This window comes from Camelus ferus, chromosome 5 (genome assembly GCF_009834535.1).
Source record: "Camelus ferus isolate YT-003-E chromosome 5, BCGSAC_Cfer_1.0, whole genome shotgun sequence".
NCBI classification, from domain to species: Eukaryota; Metazoa; Chordata; class Mammalia; order Artiodactyla; family Camelidae; genus Camelus; species Camelus ferus.
In genome coordinates, this window is record NC_045700.1 from 45,218,517 (window position 1) to 45,237,280 (window position 18,764).

Below are 18,764 nucleotides of genomic sequence, written 5' to 3' on the forward strand. Positions count from 1 at the left end.
CCAAAACCCAGCAGACAGCAATAAGAATCATTTGGGTTTATGAGTAATAAATACAATTATAACAGAATTTAGGCATAGAGACAACTAACTAACAAAACAAAATAATCAAGTATTTAACAACCACCACCAGCAGCACCACTACAACCACTGAAGGAAGAAAATGGCTTATACTGTTTGACTTGCAAATTGTACTTCTGGGAATTTATTGTAACAGAACAACTAGAAAGAACAGAAAAGTTCTGTACTGAGCAGTATCTGTACAACAATATTCACTGGAATACCAAATATATTATCAAAAAATTAGAAACAACCTCAGTGGTAGGATAACAAAACTATTATAAGTAATATTATGACAATAAACGAATATTATGCCAACATTTAATAGGAGAGATATGAAGGTTACGTAACAACATGAAAAGGTGTATATGAATAGCATGAGGTTAAAAAAGCAGATCCCCAAATTATATATGTATTATAATCATAACTATGTAAAATTATATACACACTGGGTGAAATAAAAAACAATTATATTAGAATAGTGGAATTAAGAGGTAACTGTCTTAAAATTTCCTTAATATTATAAAGCTGCTTCAACTAGAGGTAATTTTTTTAAAAACTATATTTACAAAAAAAAACTATACTATATGTTTAAGACATATAACAATGCTCATTAAAACTTCATATAGTTCTTCTTGGGGGAAAACCCAGTCATCTTTACAATAAAAAAGAAGGTATGTTTTCCTAAAAAAAGAGAATTGACAAAAAAATACAAAATATACTATTTTTCCTAAAAAATTTGAATTTGAGAAAAAGAAATCTCAAAAATAAAACGATTTTTAGTAAGAAATTTTCACAACATGGCTAGTAGAATTAAGTCATAATTTTGGAGTAGTCATAAGTCCTATGACTTCAGTTCATATGTGTGCATGTGTGTGTGTATCTCGTATGACTTCTACATGTACAGAGCAATTGAATGATGATGCTTTGTCTAAATAATTGTGTATTTAGTTTGGTTTGGAAAAGTTAAAGCACACACACACACACACACACTCCCCAACTGTTTAGCTTGAGTAAAAATGTTTTTGAGGATCCTACCTATAGAAAACTCTGCTAAATGTGGTCCCACTTCCTATTATAATTTTAACAATCATATATAAACCAAACCACTCAGTGTAAGCTATGTGGAGAAAATGTTTTTCTGTCTTTGTCATTTACTGTGCATGTAAAAGTGTCATTATAGAACAAAATTTAAAGACAAATTTAATAGACGTATTGGGTGCCTAGTGAATTAAAAATAAAATATTCTTAGGTAAAAGGAAGAAGTGGAGTTTATTAGTTTCAGCTTAAAACTATTTCAATAATCTTTAATTCCAAAACAAAGTCATTTTTATTACATAGTTACAATTACAGTAATAACAGAAACATTTAAAGAGAAAAGTCTTATCTTTTGTTTAAACATCCTCATCTATTAACAGTTCATAATTTTTCAAGTTCCCTTCCTGTATTTGTGGATACACACACATATACAAACACTCTCCTATATAGGTACAAAATCTTCATAATTATGATTTAAAACTGCTGAATAGGACTTGTGATTTGGGTCATGAGTACCTGGTAATAGGCTTACCCTCATGACATAAACAGTAATAAAACCAGATAAAATAGTATATAAAGCAACTGTTTTTAGGCATTGGACTACACCTCAGACAGTGTAGGACTGTGATTCTTAAGAGAAACACAAAAAGCCAGTGCTCACACTTACCCTGGCTTTCTGCCTGGGACATGTTCTAGACCGTGGTGCAGAGGTGGAGCCCAAGGAGAAACCGGCTGTCTCACTGAGTGACAGTTTCGTGTGTTGAGAAGGCAGGTATCAGTGTTCAGAGCTGCTGAGATGGTGAGGCTGTGCAGCAAAATACTGAATAAGAAGGCGCTGGACAAAACTGAGGGCCCCTGAAGTCTGCATAGGCAGTACTAAGCCAGAGTGGAGAGACCTCTCTGAACATCTCAGGTATTCAGTTAAGAGCCCAGAAATGCCAGGCTATAGGAATAATAATGATACTAGATTCAGAACAGTACCGAAGTATTTTCACCCTAACAACACCTAAAATTAAATCTGACCTGACCAAGAAGATTTGGCAATAATTTACTGACCTGCCAGAAAAAACCCAACACCTTCGAAGGAAGACAACATAATCCAGATTCCATATAAGATATCCATAATGTCCACCATACAATCAAAACTATTAGCATGTGAAGAAACAGGAAAGTGTAATCCCTAAACAAGAGAAAAGGTATTCTCTTTTACAGACTAAGTCTCTATACAGACTAAGAAAATCCGAATGCTGAAATTAGGTACACACTTCAAAACAGCTTTTTAAAAAAAAGTGCAAAGATTTAAAGAAAAAGATGAATAGAATGAATGAATAGGTAGGACACCTCAGCAAAGAAATGGAAACTATTAAAAGGACATTCTAGAACTAACCCACATCAATATCTGAAATAAAAATTCATTGTGTAGGCTTAAAAGTTGACGGATGCTGCAGGAAGAAAAGGGTCAGTGAATTTAAAGATGTAGAAAGTATCCAAACTGAAGAAGAGAGAAAGAGAAGACTGGAAAAAATGTATTAGTCTTGGTAATCTATAGGATAACACAAATTGGTCTAAGAAACACATAAATTGAAGTCCCAGAAATAGAGGAGAGAGTGAGAGTGAGAGAGAGAGAGAGAGAGAGAGAGAGGAAAAACTGAAGAAATACTAGTTGAAACTTCTCCAAATTTGATTTTTTATAAAAGTACAATCAATAAATCCAGTAAGTACAGTAAACCCCAGGCAAGAAAACTTACATATTTATTTCCTTTAATACTCCCAACACCCCATGAAAAAAACTTGCTCAAATTCATACACCTGGAAAAGGGCAGAGTCAGGACTTAAATTCAGATTTTTTGGATTCTAAAGTCCATGTTTACCCACTATATTAACTCTCAGTCTAGCTGTAAGCTTCTAGTAGACATGAACTGGATCTCATATTTCTCTATATTGACTCAGATATTCAAACATACTTACTGGATACCTAAAATATAGGGAATATACTGATGAAACAAATAAAAGTTAAGCTCTTCTGTGAAGAATTATACAATCTAATAATGAAGATAAAACAGACACTTAAGTAACTAAAGTACATCCTAGGAAATGGTAATAATAATAAAAGTAATATAGCTAACTCTTATGTGTTGCTTATTTATCATGCACATACAATTTATATTATAATATATACTAATTCAGTCCTCACAACAATGCTGTGAGGTAAATATAACTATTATTATCCCATCTTAGAGATGAGGAAACTGAGGCACAGAGCGATTAAGTAACTTCCCAAGGTTAGACATATGGACTGCCTCTCAAAACAAATGATTATATAAGGAGAATTCAGACTATATATAATAAGAAAGAATTCTTTAAAAAAAATTTTTTTTCTTTTTTGGGGAAAGGTAAGTAGGTTTATTTATTTTATTTATATGGAGGCACTGGGGATTGAACATAGGACCTTGTGCATGCTAAGCAGGTGCTCTACCACTGAGCTATACCCTCCTCCCAAGAAAGAATTCTTGATATCTGAACTCTACTGGGATTCTGGAAACAGTTTATTACTTAAATGGGTTATATAATAGAAAGTTATTTTGCAAGATACAGGTCTTACCTTGGAACTACAGAGAATTGCTTAGCTCAGTGTTTTTAAACTAAAGGCCATGACCCTTTTAGTGAGTCATGAAATCAATTTAGTTAGTCTAACCTACACTTAAAAAGAGAAATGAATGGAAATTGAGTAGAAAAGAGTAAATGGAAACTATCAGTATATGTCTCACATGGTAAAACTGGATAGGAAACTTCTGTTCCTGTTTCATATACGTGTATGTGTTATGTGTAGTACATGTACTGGTCCATGATGCAAACTGTACTTCTTTGTGTGGATCATGCCAAAAAGTTTGAAAGTCACTGGCCTAGCTGATTTAGTCATATGATAATACAAGTGCTTACTGCTTCCTTATAAATTTCAGGGATGCCCTGAAAAGTTCCTATATACTTAAACCAGGAACAGTGTGGAATAAGGAATGATTTTTCCGAGTAGCCACGTAAGTTGCTCAAAATACACAGATGTCTAGGCCATGTCTCACAAACATTCTGAATATAGTTTGAGGTCAGTGTCCCCCAAGTTGATAAATATACTAAATGTAATGAAAAGACTGTAAGTAGAATATAAGATGGTTTAGTCACTGTGGGAAACAGTTTGGTGGTTCCTCCAAAAGTTAAATATGGAATTACCAGATGACCTCACAATCCCATTCCTAGGTATATATTTCAAAGAGTTGAAAACAAGGACTTAAACAAGTACATGTGCACACTGTTCACAGTGGCTCTATTCACAAGAGCCAATATGTGGAAACAGCTTAAACATCAGTCCAGACAATGAATGAATAAACCAACTGTGCTATGTACACACAATGGAATATTATTCTGTCATCAAAAGGAATGAAGTACTGATTGCTACCATGCTACAATGTGGCTGAACCTCCAAGACATTAGGCTAAGTGAAAGAAGCCAGACACAAAAGGTCACATATTGAATGATCTCATTTTTACAAAATATCCAGAAGAGGTAAATCCATAGACACAAAACACAGATCAGTGGTTGCCAAGCGCTGGAAACTGCAGCATAAGTATAAACTGTTTAACAGATAAACAATTTTAGAATGATGGAAATGTTTCAGAACTAGGTAGAGACACCATCTCTCTTCAGTGACTTTGTAATACCTTTCACTTCAGCTGTGAATTTAAGACCACACATAATTTACAAATTCATGAAGGTAATTAATGCCACTGAATTGTTTATTTTAAAATGGTTAATTTTATGTTATATAAAATTCATTTCACTAAACTATTAAAAATTATAGCTTACAGGCAGATGTGAATACCAGTAATACAGAAATCTAGAATCTAGAGGGCAAATATTACGAAGGACATTGGAAACTGAAAAAAAAAAAGGGTATTTTAATTTTTTCTCAAAGAATTTTTTAAAAGAGGTTCATATATAGAACAAATAGTTCTTACTAACTAAACTAGAGGCCAAAGGGAAAAATGAATTGTAGTCAATTCTGATCAACATCTCAGAGAAAATTGACATGTATTTTTTAAGAAACATCTTTAAAAAATCAAGATTTAGCCTGAGGAAACATTATTTTTAAATATCACGGAGGAAATAAGGAAGGAAGGAAGAACTTTTGGACAGAACTTTGGACTTGAAGTAAGGGGAATGTAGACAAGTCTTTTGGTTTTCCATTTAACTTACATATCTTCTTGCCAAACCAAAGAAAAAAGGAGGGGGGAACCATGAGGAGGTGATGTGAAACAATTACTTTCCTCTTCCCTTGGAGGAAATTATTTTTTTATTATTATTACAGTATATATCTATCTGCCTTTGGAGAGCATTCACTACTTATCCTGGCAAAGGAAGAATAACCTCTTGGGGGGTATGCTGTGAAGGAGGATGGCTGTAGAGACAAGATCAAGGCTTTTCAAACTTTGATCAACCAGACCCTAAAGGTCCCCAGGCTGCTGGAGTGAGGGAGGTGTGGGAGAGGAAAAGGGAGGTGGAGCTGTTGATCCCCCAAGCCTCTGTGCTCACTTAATTCGGAGTATGTTTGTTTTTATCTTTTAAATATTGGGATTCTTTGTTAAGACTTCACTTGGAAAAAAAACTCTACTGCTAAAGAAAAGTCTGAAAATCATGGACTGGATCAAGGATACCTAAACCTGGCTGTTCAACAAAAATAACTAAAAGAGCTTTTTCAAATCACAAATTCCTGGGCCACACCACTAGTCCTAGTGAAATAATAACTCCCCAAGGGATTCTTATGCAGTAGCCCTAAGCTAGCCCACAGTGTTGGCAGGCACTGAACCAGATGACCCTTACTTCCCTGAGTGCCTACGACAAAACAGAACTTACATGGGCAGGCAGGAATCTTGGGCAAAAGAGCTGGTGGTAGCAGATGGAAAAAGAGACGGAGACAACTAAATCACTAGAGTCTAATGAAGAAAAAAAAAAAACCAAAAAACTGGCAAACGAGGAATTTGCCTAGGACCAGAAGTTCCTCTGGAGATTTACTGCCTGGCAATTATCTCACAGCCTGTTACAACTGTCCATACTGGTGGTGGTAGTCAAAATGATTTAATTTAGCAACTATCCAAGAAAGTATAATGTCAGTCACATATGTAACTTAAAATTTTCTAGTAGTCACATTAAAAACAAGTGAAAAGAAATGGAATTAATTTTAATAATATATTTTATTAAATTGAATATATCCAAAATAATATCATTCAATATTTAAGTCAAAAATTATTAATGATATATTTTACCTTTTATTTGTATTAAGTCTTCAAAATGTTACAGCACATCTTGATTCAGACTAACCAGGTTTCAAGTGTTCAATAACCACATGTGGCTAGTGGCCACCATATTGTATCATGTGGACTAATTAACAAAAAGTCAATCTATTTCCTTTTAAATTGATGTTCTGTTGCAGTAAAAACACAAACAGTCCATGCATTTCTTTCCCAGCCCTTGAGGCCCTGCTCCCAAGGCTAGTCAGATAACAATTTAGTCTGCAGATATCGTACCCAACCTCACATCTTCAGCCCTGACCTCTCTCCCTCTTCCTGCAAGCAGAATCTATGTTCCGGACATTTTTATCAGAATGTCCTGCTCCCAAAACCTATTCAAAATATCTAAAACTAAATTCACCATCTTTATTCCAAAATAAAAAAAAATCAATTAATCTCTTGATTTTCCTATTTCTATTGGTCATTTAGGATCAAACCTTCAGAGTCAAATGTTTTCTTTTCCTTTATTCTACTAAAGCACCAAGTTCTATTTTTTTCTTCCCTTGCAGTCTCTCTCTCATTGGCCCTTTCCTGCTTCTTGTTCTACCTGCTGATTGTCCAGTGTACTGTTATCCAAATGCTTATTCTTAATATACCATGTATAATGAATGCCATCTCTCTTCAGTGACTTTGTAATACCTTTCACTTCCACCCCCACACTTGGCCTAGCATTCCAGCCTTACCATTTACCAATCCCTTAGAGAGCCTTTATTTTAGACAAACTGTTCTGTTCTCCTGAATATGCCCCATACACCCCTATCTAGGTGGGTATGATTTTCTACCCATCTAGAATGCCCTTTACCTATCCAAGTCATTATACCACAAATACTTATGTGTCAGGCACTGTACTAGGCACTGGAGATGGAATAAATACCTCAGTTTCCCCACTTGAAGAAATCTTCCTTCATATGTCAATTATACCTCAATAAAGCTGAAACTAAAAAGAAAAAAGAGTCTTCCTATGTCAAAACAGAAGTGGTTTTGCACTGTTGAGTTCTTCTTATAAGGCATAAGTCTTTATAAGTCTATATGCCTTATAAGAACACACTGGGCCCTTACCATTTACGATCTTCTATCGCTAATTCTCAATTTTTCTTATAAATATCCATTTATCTTCACAAATAGAGAGTGGATTTCCTAAAAGCATGGACTAAGGTCAACCCAGTGTGTTCTCCCTGGTGCTCAGTAAGCAGCAGGTACTGAGTACACATTTGCTAATTGACAAGTACTTGTAAAAGAGGGAAGGGCCTGTGGGGCAAGTAAAGGGCTCTACCTAAAAAAGAGGTCCCCCTCAGTGATACGCTTTCAAATCCAGATCAGAGGTGAGCAGGGAGGGCCTGCAAGAAGCCCAAAGCTGAGGAAAGCACATGGGAAAATTCACTCTTCCAATTCTATTTGCAAAGAAATTCAGAATTGGCAACACTTAAGTTAGGATGAGTTACCTCGGCTTTTGGACCTCAACAACTTATATATTCAGTTTTAAAAATCCTTTTTTGGCACTAAATCACAATAATAACACTGATGATGCTTAATGTACACACGTAATATCAGACCTAAAAAGATAACTCACCACATGTTGTGTTCAAAAACTTTGGCTGGGTCAGTTAAAATCCTTGATCCCAGAGGAGCCACTGGGTGACAACTACTTTGGTATCTGTGTGGCACCTCTCTGATCCTTAGACAGGCAATAGAATTTCTCCAAATCACATTCATTCTAATCAGCACCTGGAAAGTTACAAATGATTAGTCAATATGGATTAAACAGTGTATTGCTTATCTAATAGTCAAAAACTAATCTAAAAGGCTTACAAACTAAGAAAGGATACAAAAACTAAAAATTTTTAAATGAAAGATGGGCATGATAGCTTCTATCCTGAAGTATTTTTCAGGCCAAAAGAAGTGAAAAGAATATTTGGAATGTGCAACATTGGCTGGCATTCTTTATAAGTCACAGCCTTGACCAACTTTGCTGTGTTTGGTATTTGCTTATGTAATTTTTAGCACATGGCCAAAGCATGTAAGCCCAGAATCTGGATTTTGTATATTAAAAAGTTTTTAAAGTGATTTTATTATTTTGTTCTGGGAATTCTAGGCAAATGTATTTCTAGGGAATATCTGATGACCACTATACCAAAAATCCAAGTAGAGGAGCAGAATTAAGTAAACAAATCTATTAAATCTCATTTCCTGGACTGAGCTGAATAATATGAAAACTAGTCAAATAAATAAGTAAATACTGTGTTAAGATATGATCCCAGCAATTCTTAAAATCTAACAACCCTGTATACATACATTTTTAAGAACCGTCAGTAATACATTTGCAAAATAGGTTTCCGCATGCTTAAATCCTAGCCCCAAGAGGAAAATCATCAGTTGATTAGCCAAATCTAACTCCATTTCTGGAAGAATAACTTAAACATTTAAAGAGTATGTTATTTTAATTATGTATTGGTGTGTATGTTGGCTTAAAATCTTTACAGAAAAGTATCAAAAAGAAGCTCTAAAGAGCTTGTTTTTTCCAATAAGAATCTACAGTGATGCTGCTCGGCATTTCATCCCCATTCAGTTGTTCATCATAACATTCAGTCTAACGCTATAAGCTGTCAGGTAGAAACAGACGCTAAAAGGTGTGTATATATAATATGCATTAGAGACTATCCAAGTTGCTACTAGGCATAAAAATGATATGTATTATACACCTTTTACCAGCTTACTGAAAGTCAATGGGTTTTAAGACTATGAATTCCAAAACAAATGGTAGAATGTCAAAAATATCTCATTGTGCTTTTAAACATAAAATTCAAGATTTTCCTTTTGGGGAAAAAAAAAAGGCTTAGTCATACACACCGAAAAGACTGTAGTGGTTCCATTCAATTGTGACTAACAGCAATGAGAAATGAAACATTTAATAGCTAGTGCGGGTCTCCTGTTTCTTATTTGTTTTTCTTTCTTCACTAAATACAAGCTCTTTGGTGGAGGAAAATGAAATCAAATGCTCTGCCTACCACTACCATTCCTCTGATGTGCCTTTGTTCTTTTCTCCTGCAACTGTTCCGCATAAGACTAACAAAACCCTACCAGCACACTTATTTTTAGAGCTCTCTTTCTGCACTGAATATTATTCATAAAATCTTCTGTATGCTGAAGAGTAGAAACAGATTACACCTAGAAAAAGAAGCAATTCATGCTCAAAAGTGTAAAATGATGTAAATGTTTTCCACCCAGGAAAGCCAAATCAAAATGAAATTTCAATCCTTCAAATAATCATGTGATACTTATCTATATCTATCTATATATAGAAGAGGAAGAGGGTAAAAAAAGATGTGAGTTTCTCTCACTATAAATGACCAAGAACCTCTATAGACAGCTGGGAGACAAAAAGTCATAACCAGACTGGATATTACACAATTCAGAAAAATGTCAGAGAAGTGTGTGCCCTGCAGGCTGCTAGCCCACAGAGAGAGCGTGCTAAACCCAGGGCCTAAACATGTGGCAATTTGTCCTGCTTAGGCAGCTGTTTTTCTAATTAACCACACAAACATCTTTATCTATTTCATTTATGTATCATCTGTAACAGGCACACATAGCCTTGCATTGCTCTTTATCTTTTTATTATATACATGCATAGTAAATTTATATAATAAATATAATATAGATAAATATGTAATAAAATTATATACATGCTTTTGCTTTCTCAACCAAATTGCAAACTTCTAAGGGAAGCACCAAGCTGCTCGTGAATTAACTGCTTGACTGACTGCACAAAAATGATACTTGTCTGACATAAATTTAACTGGAGGGAAGTTACTTCATATTTCCCAAAACGGCTCCTTAGACTCTTGCAGTATGGAAGAAGGAAGTGACAGAAGAGTGTGACGGTATACAGACAGCTATCCAGTTATGGTCACTGCAATGATGAACAAATGTGTGCTTTACCTTATGACTACCATGTTAGCTTAATATTTACCAGGTCATGGTTCCATTTTGTGATGGGAAAAGAAGAGAAGGGCAGGGTCAGCCCCATTCAGAAGGCTGGTAGAGAAAGCTGGTTTCTGCCACCAGGGAGTCCCACTCTCTTTATGTACCCTCTATTCACTCTCTTTTGGCATATGCTAATTTGAATACAGATTTAACTAAGATATTATCTGCTTAATGAAACTGTATGGATAAGCAGTATTTTTATTTGAAATAACACAAAGGAGCAGAGCTAAAAATATTCCATTCACCCAAAAGAGGGCAGGAAAGGAAGAAAGAGAAACTAAAAACAGATGAGACAATTAGAAAACGAATACCAAGATGACATATTTAAACCCAATCGTATCAGTAATTACATTAAATATAAAGGGACTCCAGTTAAAAGACACAGATTGTCAATTTGTATGAAAAAGCAAGACTAACCATCTATAGGTTCCCCCCACTATCCAAAAGTAGAGCACTCCTATGAAACTTTTCATAAGCCAAAATGGCATAAAGCAAAAAAGCAATTACCTTAGGACACATTTTGCTAATAGATGCACAAAATAAACCAAGGGTAAAGCACAGATGCTCAAACCTATGGCGGCTCGACGCTGAGATGCTGAGTGTAGTTCACAGGGAAGGAGCTTGGAGGTGCCACTCTCGATGCTCAGGGTACGTGCTGCCTCTATAGGGACTCGCTGCAAAACAAATGCTGAATGATACTTTCGTTTTTTGCCTTTTTTCACAAAAGTGAAAATCCTCTTCAGATTTCTTTCATTTAATGAAAACAGGTACCAATGCAGGTCTTTCAAGAAACTGAAGTAGGTAAAGCAAACTTCTGAAAAGCAGGGCCTGCCCATACTGTTTATAAGAGAAGTGTTTTAAAGATACAAAGAGATTACAATTAACATGAGACACTGTGCAAATGCTGCAAGCAAAAACTGGTGGAGGTATAAGGAGAGAGAAACTAGACTTAAAAAAAAAAGATGATTACATTTAATAATGATAAGCCAATTCATCAAGACATAACAATCCTAAATATGTATGTACCTAGTAACAGAGCTTCAAAATACATGAAGCAAAAATGGGCAAAATTTTTTAAAAGGAAAAATGAACAAATTCACAGTAATACTTGGAGATTTTAATACCCTTCTGTCAGTAATAAACAGAACAACATTCAGAAATAAACTATCAAAAAATCAATAAGGACACAGAAAATTTAAATATTATCAACTTGACCTAAATAACATTTATAAAAAGAGCACTATACCTAACAATAGCAGAAAATACATTCTTTTCATGTGAACCTAGAACATTTGCCAACGTAAACCATATATGCTAAGCTATAAAACAAGTCTTAATAAATTACAAGGTATTAAAATCATACAGAGAATATTTTCTGATCATAATAACAACATTAGTTGTTAATATTTTGATGAACTGTCTTATTAATAAATATCCCTCATCTCTGATAATAGTCATTTTCTTGAAGTTTATTTTTGTCTAATATTAATATAACCTACCAGCTGCTTATGCAGTGTTGTGTATGGTATGTCTCTTTAAAAAATATATTTATGTGTTTATATTTAAAACAGAAGGAGCATATTGTTGATTCTTGATTTTTTTATCCAAACTTAACATTATGATATTTAGAAAAATTCCCCAATATTTAGAAATTAAGCACCACACTTCTAAATAACCTATGGGTCAAAGATATACAGGAGTTAGTAAATCTTAAGATAAATTAGAAAATATGTTGAATTGAATAATAACGAAATCTTAAAATATCAAATTTTATGGGATGTAGCTAAGGTAATGTTTAGAGAAAAATACAGTTTTAGGAAGAAAGATCTGAAGTTAATGATCCTAGCTTCAATCTCAAGAAGCTAGAAAAATAGTAAATTTGATGCAAAGTAGGTAGAAAGAAGGAAATAATTTTTAAAAAGCAGGAATCAATGAAATAGAAAATGGACAAAACAGGGAAGATCAAAGTCAAAAACTGGTTCTTTGAAAATATTACTAAAACTGATAAACCTCTGGCAAGATTGATAAACATTTGTGTTTCAGAAAATACAAATTTCTAATGACAGGAATGAAAAAGGAGACATTATCACAGACCCTCCAGACCTTAAAAATGCTAATAAGGAGATATCATGAACAATGTTATTCCATTTATTAGAAGGGATAAATACCTTGAAAAATACAGTTTACCAATAATAACTTACCAAAAGAGCACAAGAAAAGATCTAAATAGCCCTAAATTTATCACATAAATCAAATTTGTAATTAAAAGCAAAATAAACATCACATCTATTAGGATGGGTATTATTTTAAAACACACAGAAAATAACAAGTGTTGCTGAGGAAACAGAGAAATAGGAATCTTTGTGCATTGCTGGTGGGAATATAAAATGGTACAGTCACTGTGGAAAATAGTAAGGTCATTCCTCAATATATTAAACATGGAATGACCACACAATCCAACAATTCTACTTCTGGATATATAACCAAAAGCAATGAAAGCAAGGGCTCTAAGAGATATTTGCACACCATGTTTACAGCAGCATTATTCACAACACATGAAAGGTGGAACCACTGAAAGATGAATGGGTAAACAAAATGTGATACATGCATAAAATGGAATATTATTCAGACTTTAAAAAGAAGGAAACTTTGGCTATGCTACAACATGGATAAGCCTTCAAGGCATTATGCTAAGTGAAATAAGCCAATTGAAATAAGATAAATGCTATATTATCCCTCTCATACGAAGTTCCTGGAGTGATCAGAAGTTCATAGAGACCAAGTACAATAGGGTTGTCAGGGGCTGGAGAGTAGGGGAGAATGGGGCTTTAAGTATTTAATGGATATAGAGCTTCAGTTGGGGGAGGATGAAGAAGTCTGGAGATGGTTGTGATGTTTGCACAACAATGTGACAATACTTAATATCACTGAACTGTACACCTAAAAAAGGTTAAAATGGTAAATTTTATATATATTTTACCCCAATAAAAAACAAACCAAAAAAACCTTCCTTCAAAGAAAACTCGAAGCCCTAAGGGCCTCATTAGTGAATGTCAAATGTTTGAGAAAGAAATAACACCAATCATACACAGCCTCTTTCAGAAAATAGAGAACATTTCTTGATTTATTTTATGAGGCCAGCATAACCTGAAACAGTAGTACATGTGCATGAAATAAAGGTTTGAATATTGGTCACATTGTTATAGTGGAGTTTTCCCACAGACTTGGTGTTTCTCATTATAGCTCTGAGTTATCAAGTGTTTGTCAGGAATAAAACTTGAAGAAATCTAAAAAGGTAAGAGTTTTCCAGGCATGTCTCAGTGTGTTTTAATTGCTAAGGCTTATATTTAGTTTGAGTTACACCAGTCCAGAGCAGAGGAATATGAAGGCAATAAGGACCTCCATCCACAATTCCTTGCTAGGTGTTGGAGAGAGTTTTTATTTACTCTTGGAAGAACCTGAAAAGGTCTGTGGTCCTGACCTTTCACTTAACTTAGCTCACACTAATTCTGCCCTATCAAATTCTAGTCCATATAATCAAGAGGCATTTCTGCTGCTTACTTTGTCTATCGGTTCTCACTTTCAGCTCACCATCCTATGGAGGTTCTTCCCCTCAAGTCCTACCAAGATCAAAATGAAACAATGAAGAATGAGCATGACTTTAGGGTCATGGCCTCTGAGAACTAACTCAAAGCCAAGACTTAGTCACGAATAGTCAATTGGCTAAAGCAATCACCGAAGTACAGATCCAGAAGGGAACTGAAGCTTATATAGGGTTAGAGGGCCAGAATTTCATTATCCACAGCTTTTATTATGCTATAAGTACACAGAGGTCTGCCATGAAGAGCTGACAAACTTCCTTCCAGCTGTTAGATGTAAGTAAGTGTGTACCCATTTAAGAATGTAAGCAAATGAACAAATGTACGAAATGACTTGAGTTCCACATATATGTAGTATATTAAGTCAAGGAGAAGGTGGTTTTAACACTTAAAAGTTTTCTGAGCCCACCACTACCACCCCATTATGCTCGCAGCAAAAGCAGCAGCCTTAGTGTAGAGGGATGCCTTGTATGGAAGAGATCTCTGCCCTACCTCCAAATTTTGGCCAACTACTTTGTTTTCCACTCAAATGCAGTCCTTTACACAATGACTCACAGCCCTTACCATACCAACAAACTATATCATATTCTACCAGAATAGAAAAGATGTATACAGGCTATTTCATATTACAAACATGAAAAAGTATTTCTTAAGTAATTGCACAGTTTATTTTTGTAAAGTAATAGTTTTAAGTATTTTCTAATGATTTTAGTTAAAGGAAATACTCCATACTATATTTTGTAATTTGAAAAAAATCTTTGAGGAAGTAAAGCACCAATCCCAACTTATCTGTCACATAAATCTTAATTTTAAAAAAGTTAAGTATTTACCATACTTGAGGCCCTGTTCTAAGCACTTTACATGTATTATCTTATTTAACCTCTATTTCTCAATCAAAAGGTCCTATTTTTATACCCATATTGCAGAGTAAAACCCCACACAGAATGAAGTAAAGTAGCACGCTTAAAGTTACCCAACCAACAACTGATGGGGCTTCAGTTTGAACCCAAGTAGTTTAACTGGAGAGCCTACACGCTGTATTTTTTTGTTTGTTTTTAACACCTTTGCTATTCGTTTACATAGAACTTGCATTCTACTTTTGTAAACCACACATGCAAGAAGGATCATGGTACTGATTCCCCAGTCTTTACTGGGGTTGCTAATTGTTGTACTTGATTTAAGGAGGCCCAGAATTTCTTCTCTCCCTTCATCTTTCTCAATCCTGTTTTTTTCTCTTGGGCTTTAATCAAAAAGCAAGCGAAGCCACTGGGAGGAACCAGTCCCCAGACATAGGAGAGCAGAGTTATTCTCTTTTCAATACTCAAATCTCAAGATACAGGCAAAGTGCTCTTGCATCACCTAAATAACATAACATTTGAACACACAGTTCTTTCCACTGGTCTACTTTTACACAGCCGAGGAGTAGAGGCACAGAAGGACTTATTTCCCTTGCCATTTACGCTTGAGCCTACGATTGCTTTCTCACATCTCAATTCTACTGGAGGAGCACCAAAGAACTAGAGCAAAGAGTACTGTTTGTGTGAATCTGTAATGATTATCCTTGGAGCACTTTGCTGGCTCTGAGCTGCCTCCCTAAGAATGATTCCCAGTTGTCTCAGTTCACTGAAATCTCAGGGAAAGACACCGTCATTAATCATACACTAAGTGCCTGCCTTTCGTTTAAAAGTTAACTTCCCTTCGATGTTTCCTGGGTTCTGAGCATCCTTTAAAAAAATAAATTAGTGAGACATTCATGTTTTTACCTTTGTAACTGTTTAGCTTTTCTGCTCGGCTGGGAAGCTGGTACAAAGGTTTCATTCAGAGGAACAAACATCATCTACATAAAGCCGCACTAACATTACCTGAGAGGCTACCATTAATGAGAGCAAATTAAAGTGCTATTGTGGTACTGTTCTGGATGGTGAAAACCGACAGGTAAGAAAACACTTAAGTATCAACTACACCGTGGTGAAAACTGAAGCTTCAATTAACCCTGGCAATTTCAGAGAACTCCGAGGGTGACCATCTGCAAGGCAAACAGCTCAGGCAACTCATACATCTTGTTTTAATCTTTCTTTGGATGATTATAATTTCAGGGTATAAAGAAGGTTATTAGCAAGAACAGAACAACAACAATAATTACAGTAAGTATTTGCAGAGCTCTTTGATCACACTATGACGTCAGTCCACTCTGCAGCTTTGAAATGGGAATCTCATGCTGCATTTGCTCTCTATGACCACCCTGAAAGGCGTCACAGTGTACTTACACACAAAGACGTTACTGGGACTCACACATTACATCAGGGATTTCATGTAAACCCGTCGCAAAGCTGCCTTAATCCTAAATATCTGAAGGGTATACTATTCTAACTGCTCTGGAAGTTGTCTCCAAAAACATCATGCTGGACCAGAATGAAATCTGTTTTAACTCATCCACTTGGCATTTCACATTTGTGTGCACTGTAGTAACTTCTGGAAGTATTAATCAGATTTGGTGAGCCGAGAAAAGGTATTCAGTTACGTGCAAACTTTACGTGTTACCAGTCCTTACAAGTTCTAGTAAAAAACTCACATGGCCAAGGTTAATGGAGTTCTACCCTTAATGAGACTTCTGCTCTCTGGTTCACTGCAAATGTCTCTATCCCTAGGTACACTAGATGGTAGATGTTTGTACCTGTATGAAGGATTTATCCAGTGATGTTTGGACTAATGTATCAATAAGGCTGTCCTGGCACAAAATGGAATATTACAAAAAAATTCAAGTCATAAATGGCAATTATATATTAAAAAATTTGAAATATAACACTAGTGAATAAAAGCGTCCAAATGAATGTATTTCCATAATTTCACAAGAATGTGGGATTAGGTAGGCAGAGATTATAGCAGTGTGTAAATTTGATTTTAAAGAACTACCATCAGTTATAACTTGCAAAAAAGCAAGGCAAACTGCACCATGGACTAACAAGTAAAATTCTGATACCACACTACAGGAGGCACAACACAGTCAGAAAAGGCACTAGAAAATGAAAAGCAAAATTCAAAGGAATGATACAATTTCTACATGAGAACAAACAAGGTGAGTTTGCAGAGAAGCAACGTGAACCTGGCTGAAGCCAAAGATGGACTGCATAATCTACGCAAAGCCAATCAGCATATTCCAAACCTGTGGGCAGAGTGACTGCTTCAGAGGTGGGCATGAGACTAAACCTGGCCAACAGCATATGTTTAGGTCTAGTGCTAGAGATCTGGGGACAAGGATGATTTCTCATACCTGCTACACATGAAAGAGGAAGCATGAAACTCTGGAGCTGCTGAAAGCTGTATTAGTCAGCTCAGGCTGCCTTAACAAAATACCACAGACTGGGCTGGGGTGGGGCTTAAATAATAGAAATTTATTTTCTCATAGTTCTGGAAGCTAGAAGTCCAAGATCAAGGTGACATCAGGGTTGGCTTCTGCTGAGGCCCTTCTTGCTGCCTTCTTCCTGTGACCTCACATGGCCTTCCATTTTGCATGCCTGTGCAGAGAGAGGGATCTCTGGTATCTCTTTCTCTTCGGATAAGGACACAGTTCTGTTGGATTAGGGCTCTACCCTTATGACCTCACTTAACTTTTATTACCTCCATAAAGGCCCTGTCTCCAAAGACAGTCATATGGTAGGGTTGGGGCTTCAACATATGAATCTGGTGGGGGGACACAATCTGGTCCATAGCAAAAACCATCCTGAAGTCATGAGCTGGTCTGGCCTTCGGATGATGGCAGGATGAAACCAACTCTGAAGAAGGAAAATTGGGAAAATAAAAAGTTCACTCCCACCATTAACTGTTAGATTAAGGCTCATTTGAAGTCTGTCCCACCTCTGGCTTTTTCAGTCTACTGAGCCAATATGTTCCTTTTACTGTTTAAGCCAGCCTGAGTTTCCTGCTATCTCCAACCAAAAGTAACCAACTGATATGGCAGTTATGTGACTTCCTCTACCACTTGGCAGTCTGGGGGAAAATATTTGGTTTTATCTAGATAAGGCCTGTCCAGGCTGGTAGTATAGGAAGTCGTAGTGACTTATGATGTGGAATTGAGAACTGAGGGAGAATGTAACTGATGACCACAGTAGTAAGCCCCAAATGGCTAGAAATTAAAAAATAAAGAAGAGAGACGAGAAGGAGGGGTTGGGGGAAGGTTGATGGACTTGATGTGGCTAAAGTCTGGGCTTAACAGAAATAAGGGGAAGGAAAGACAGGCAGAAGGTACTGGTTAGTAATCAGGCCTTCTGAGTTTGTTAACTCATGTCACTCAGTAACAAAAACAATACTGTAACAATGAGAAGCAAATCCTACTTTGAATGACAGACTCTTACAGTATAGGAGAACCACAAAGCCATTAACACCTCGAAAAGAGAAACTTAAAAAAAATTTTTTTTGATGGGGTGGGGAGGTAATTAGGTTTATTTGTTTGTTTATTTATTTATAACTGAGGTACAGGGGATTGAACCCAGGACTTCATGCATGCTAAGCATGTACTCTACCACTGAGTTATACCCTCCCTGACATGAAAAACTTTTCAGCACGGACAAAAAGCTGAAACATGGACTCCCATCCACCACCTCATTGTAACCTTCAGAAGGTCATTATAATAAATCTCCATCCTTTGCTCTTCAGGAACAACCCCCCACTGGACACATCTCAGGCCCTATGACAATTTTTTAAATTGTATATTTATTATGATCATCTTAAAAATAAAATCAGTAAGAGGAAA

The 18,764-nt window shown here is 35.7% G+C and overlaps 1 protein-coding gene across 4 annotated transcripts in view; it reads right to left on the minus strand.

Annotated features, from left to right (window-relative positions):
- Positions 1–18,764, minus strand: part of METTL8 (methyltransferase like 8) — a 76,148-nt gene that overhangs the window by 39,028 nt on the left and 18,356 nt on the right. For 3 of the 4 annotated variants that reach the window (XM_032479677.1, XM_032479678.1, XM_032479676.1), the window contains exons 2-4: positions 10,923–11,089; positions 8,005–8,159; positions 1,763–1,900 (exon numbers count right to left, since the gene is read on the minus strand). In XM_032479677.1, coding sequence (XP_032335568.1) covers positions 1,763–1,900; positions 8,005–8,159; positions 10,923–10,934 — 305 coding nt within the window. In that variant the 5' untranslated portion in view covers positions 10,935–11,089. The remainder of the gene's footprint in view (positions 1–1,762; positions 1,901–8,004; positions 8,160–10,922; positions 11,090–18,764) is intronic. The other variant, XM_032479679.1, reaches the window with a different exon arrangement.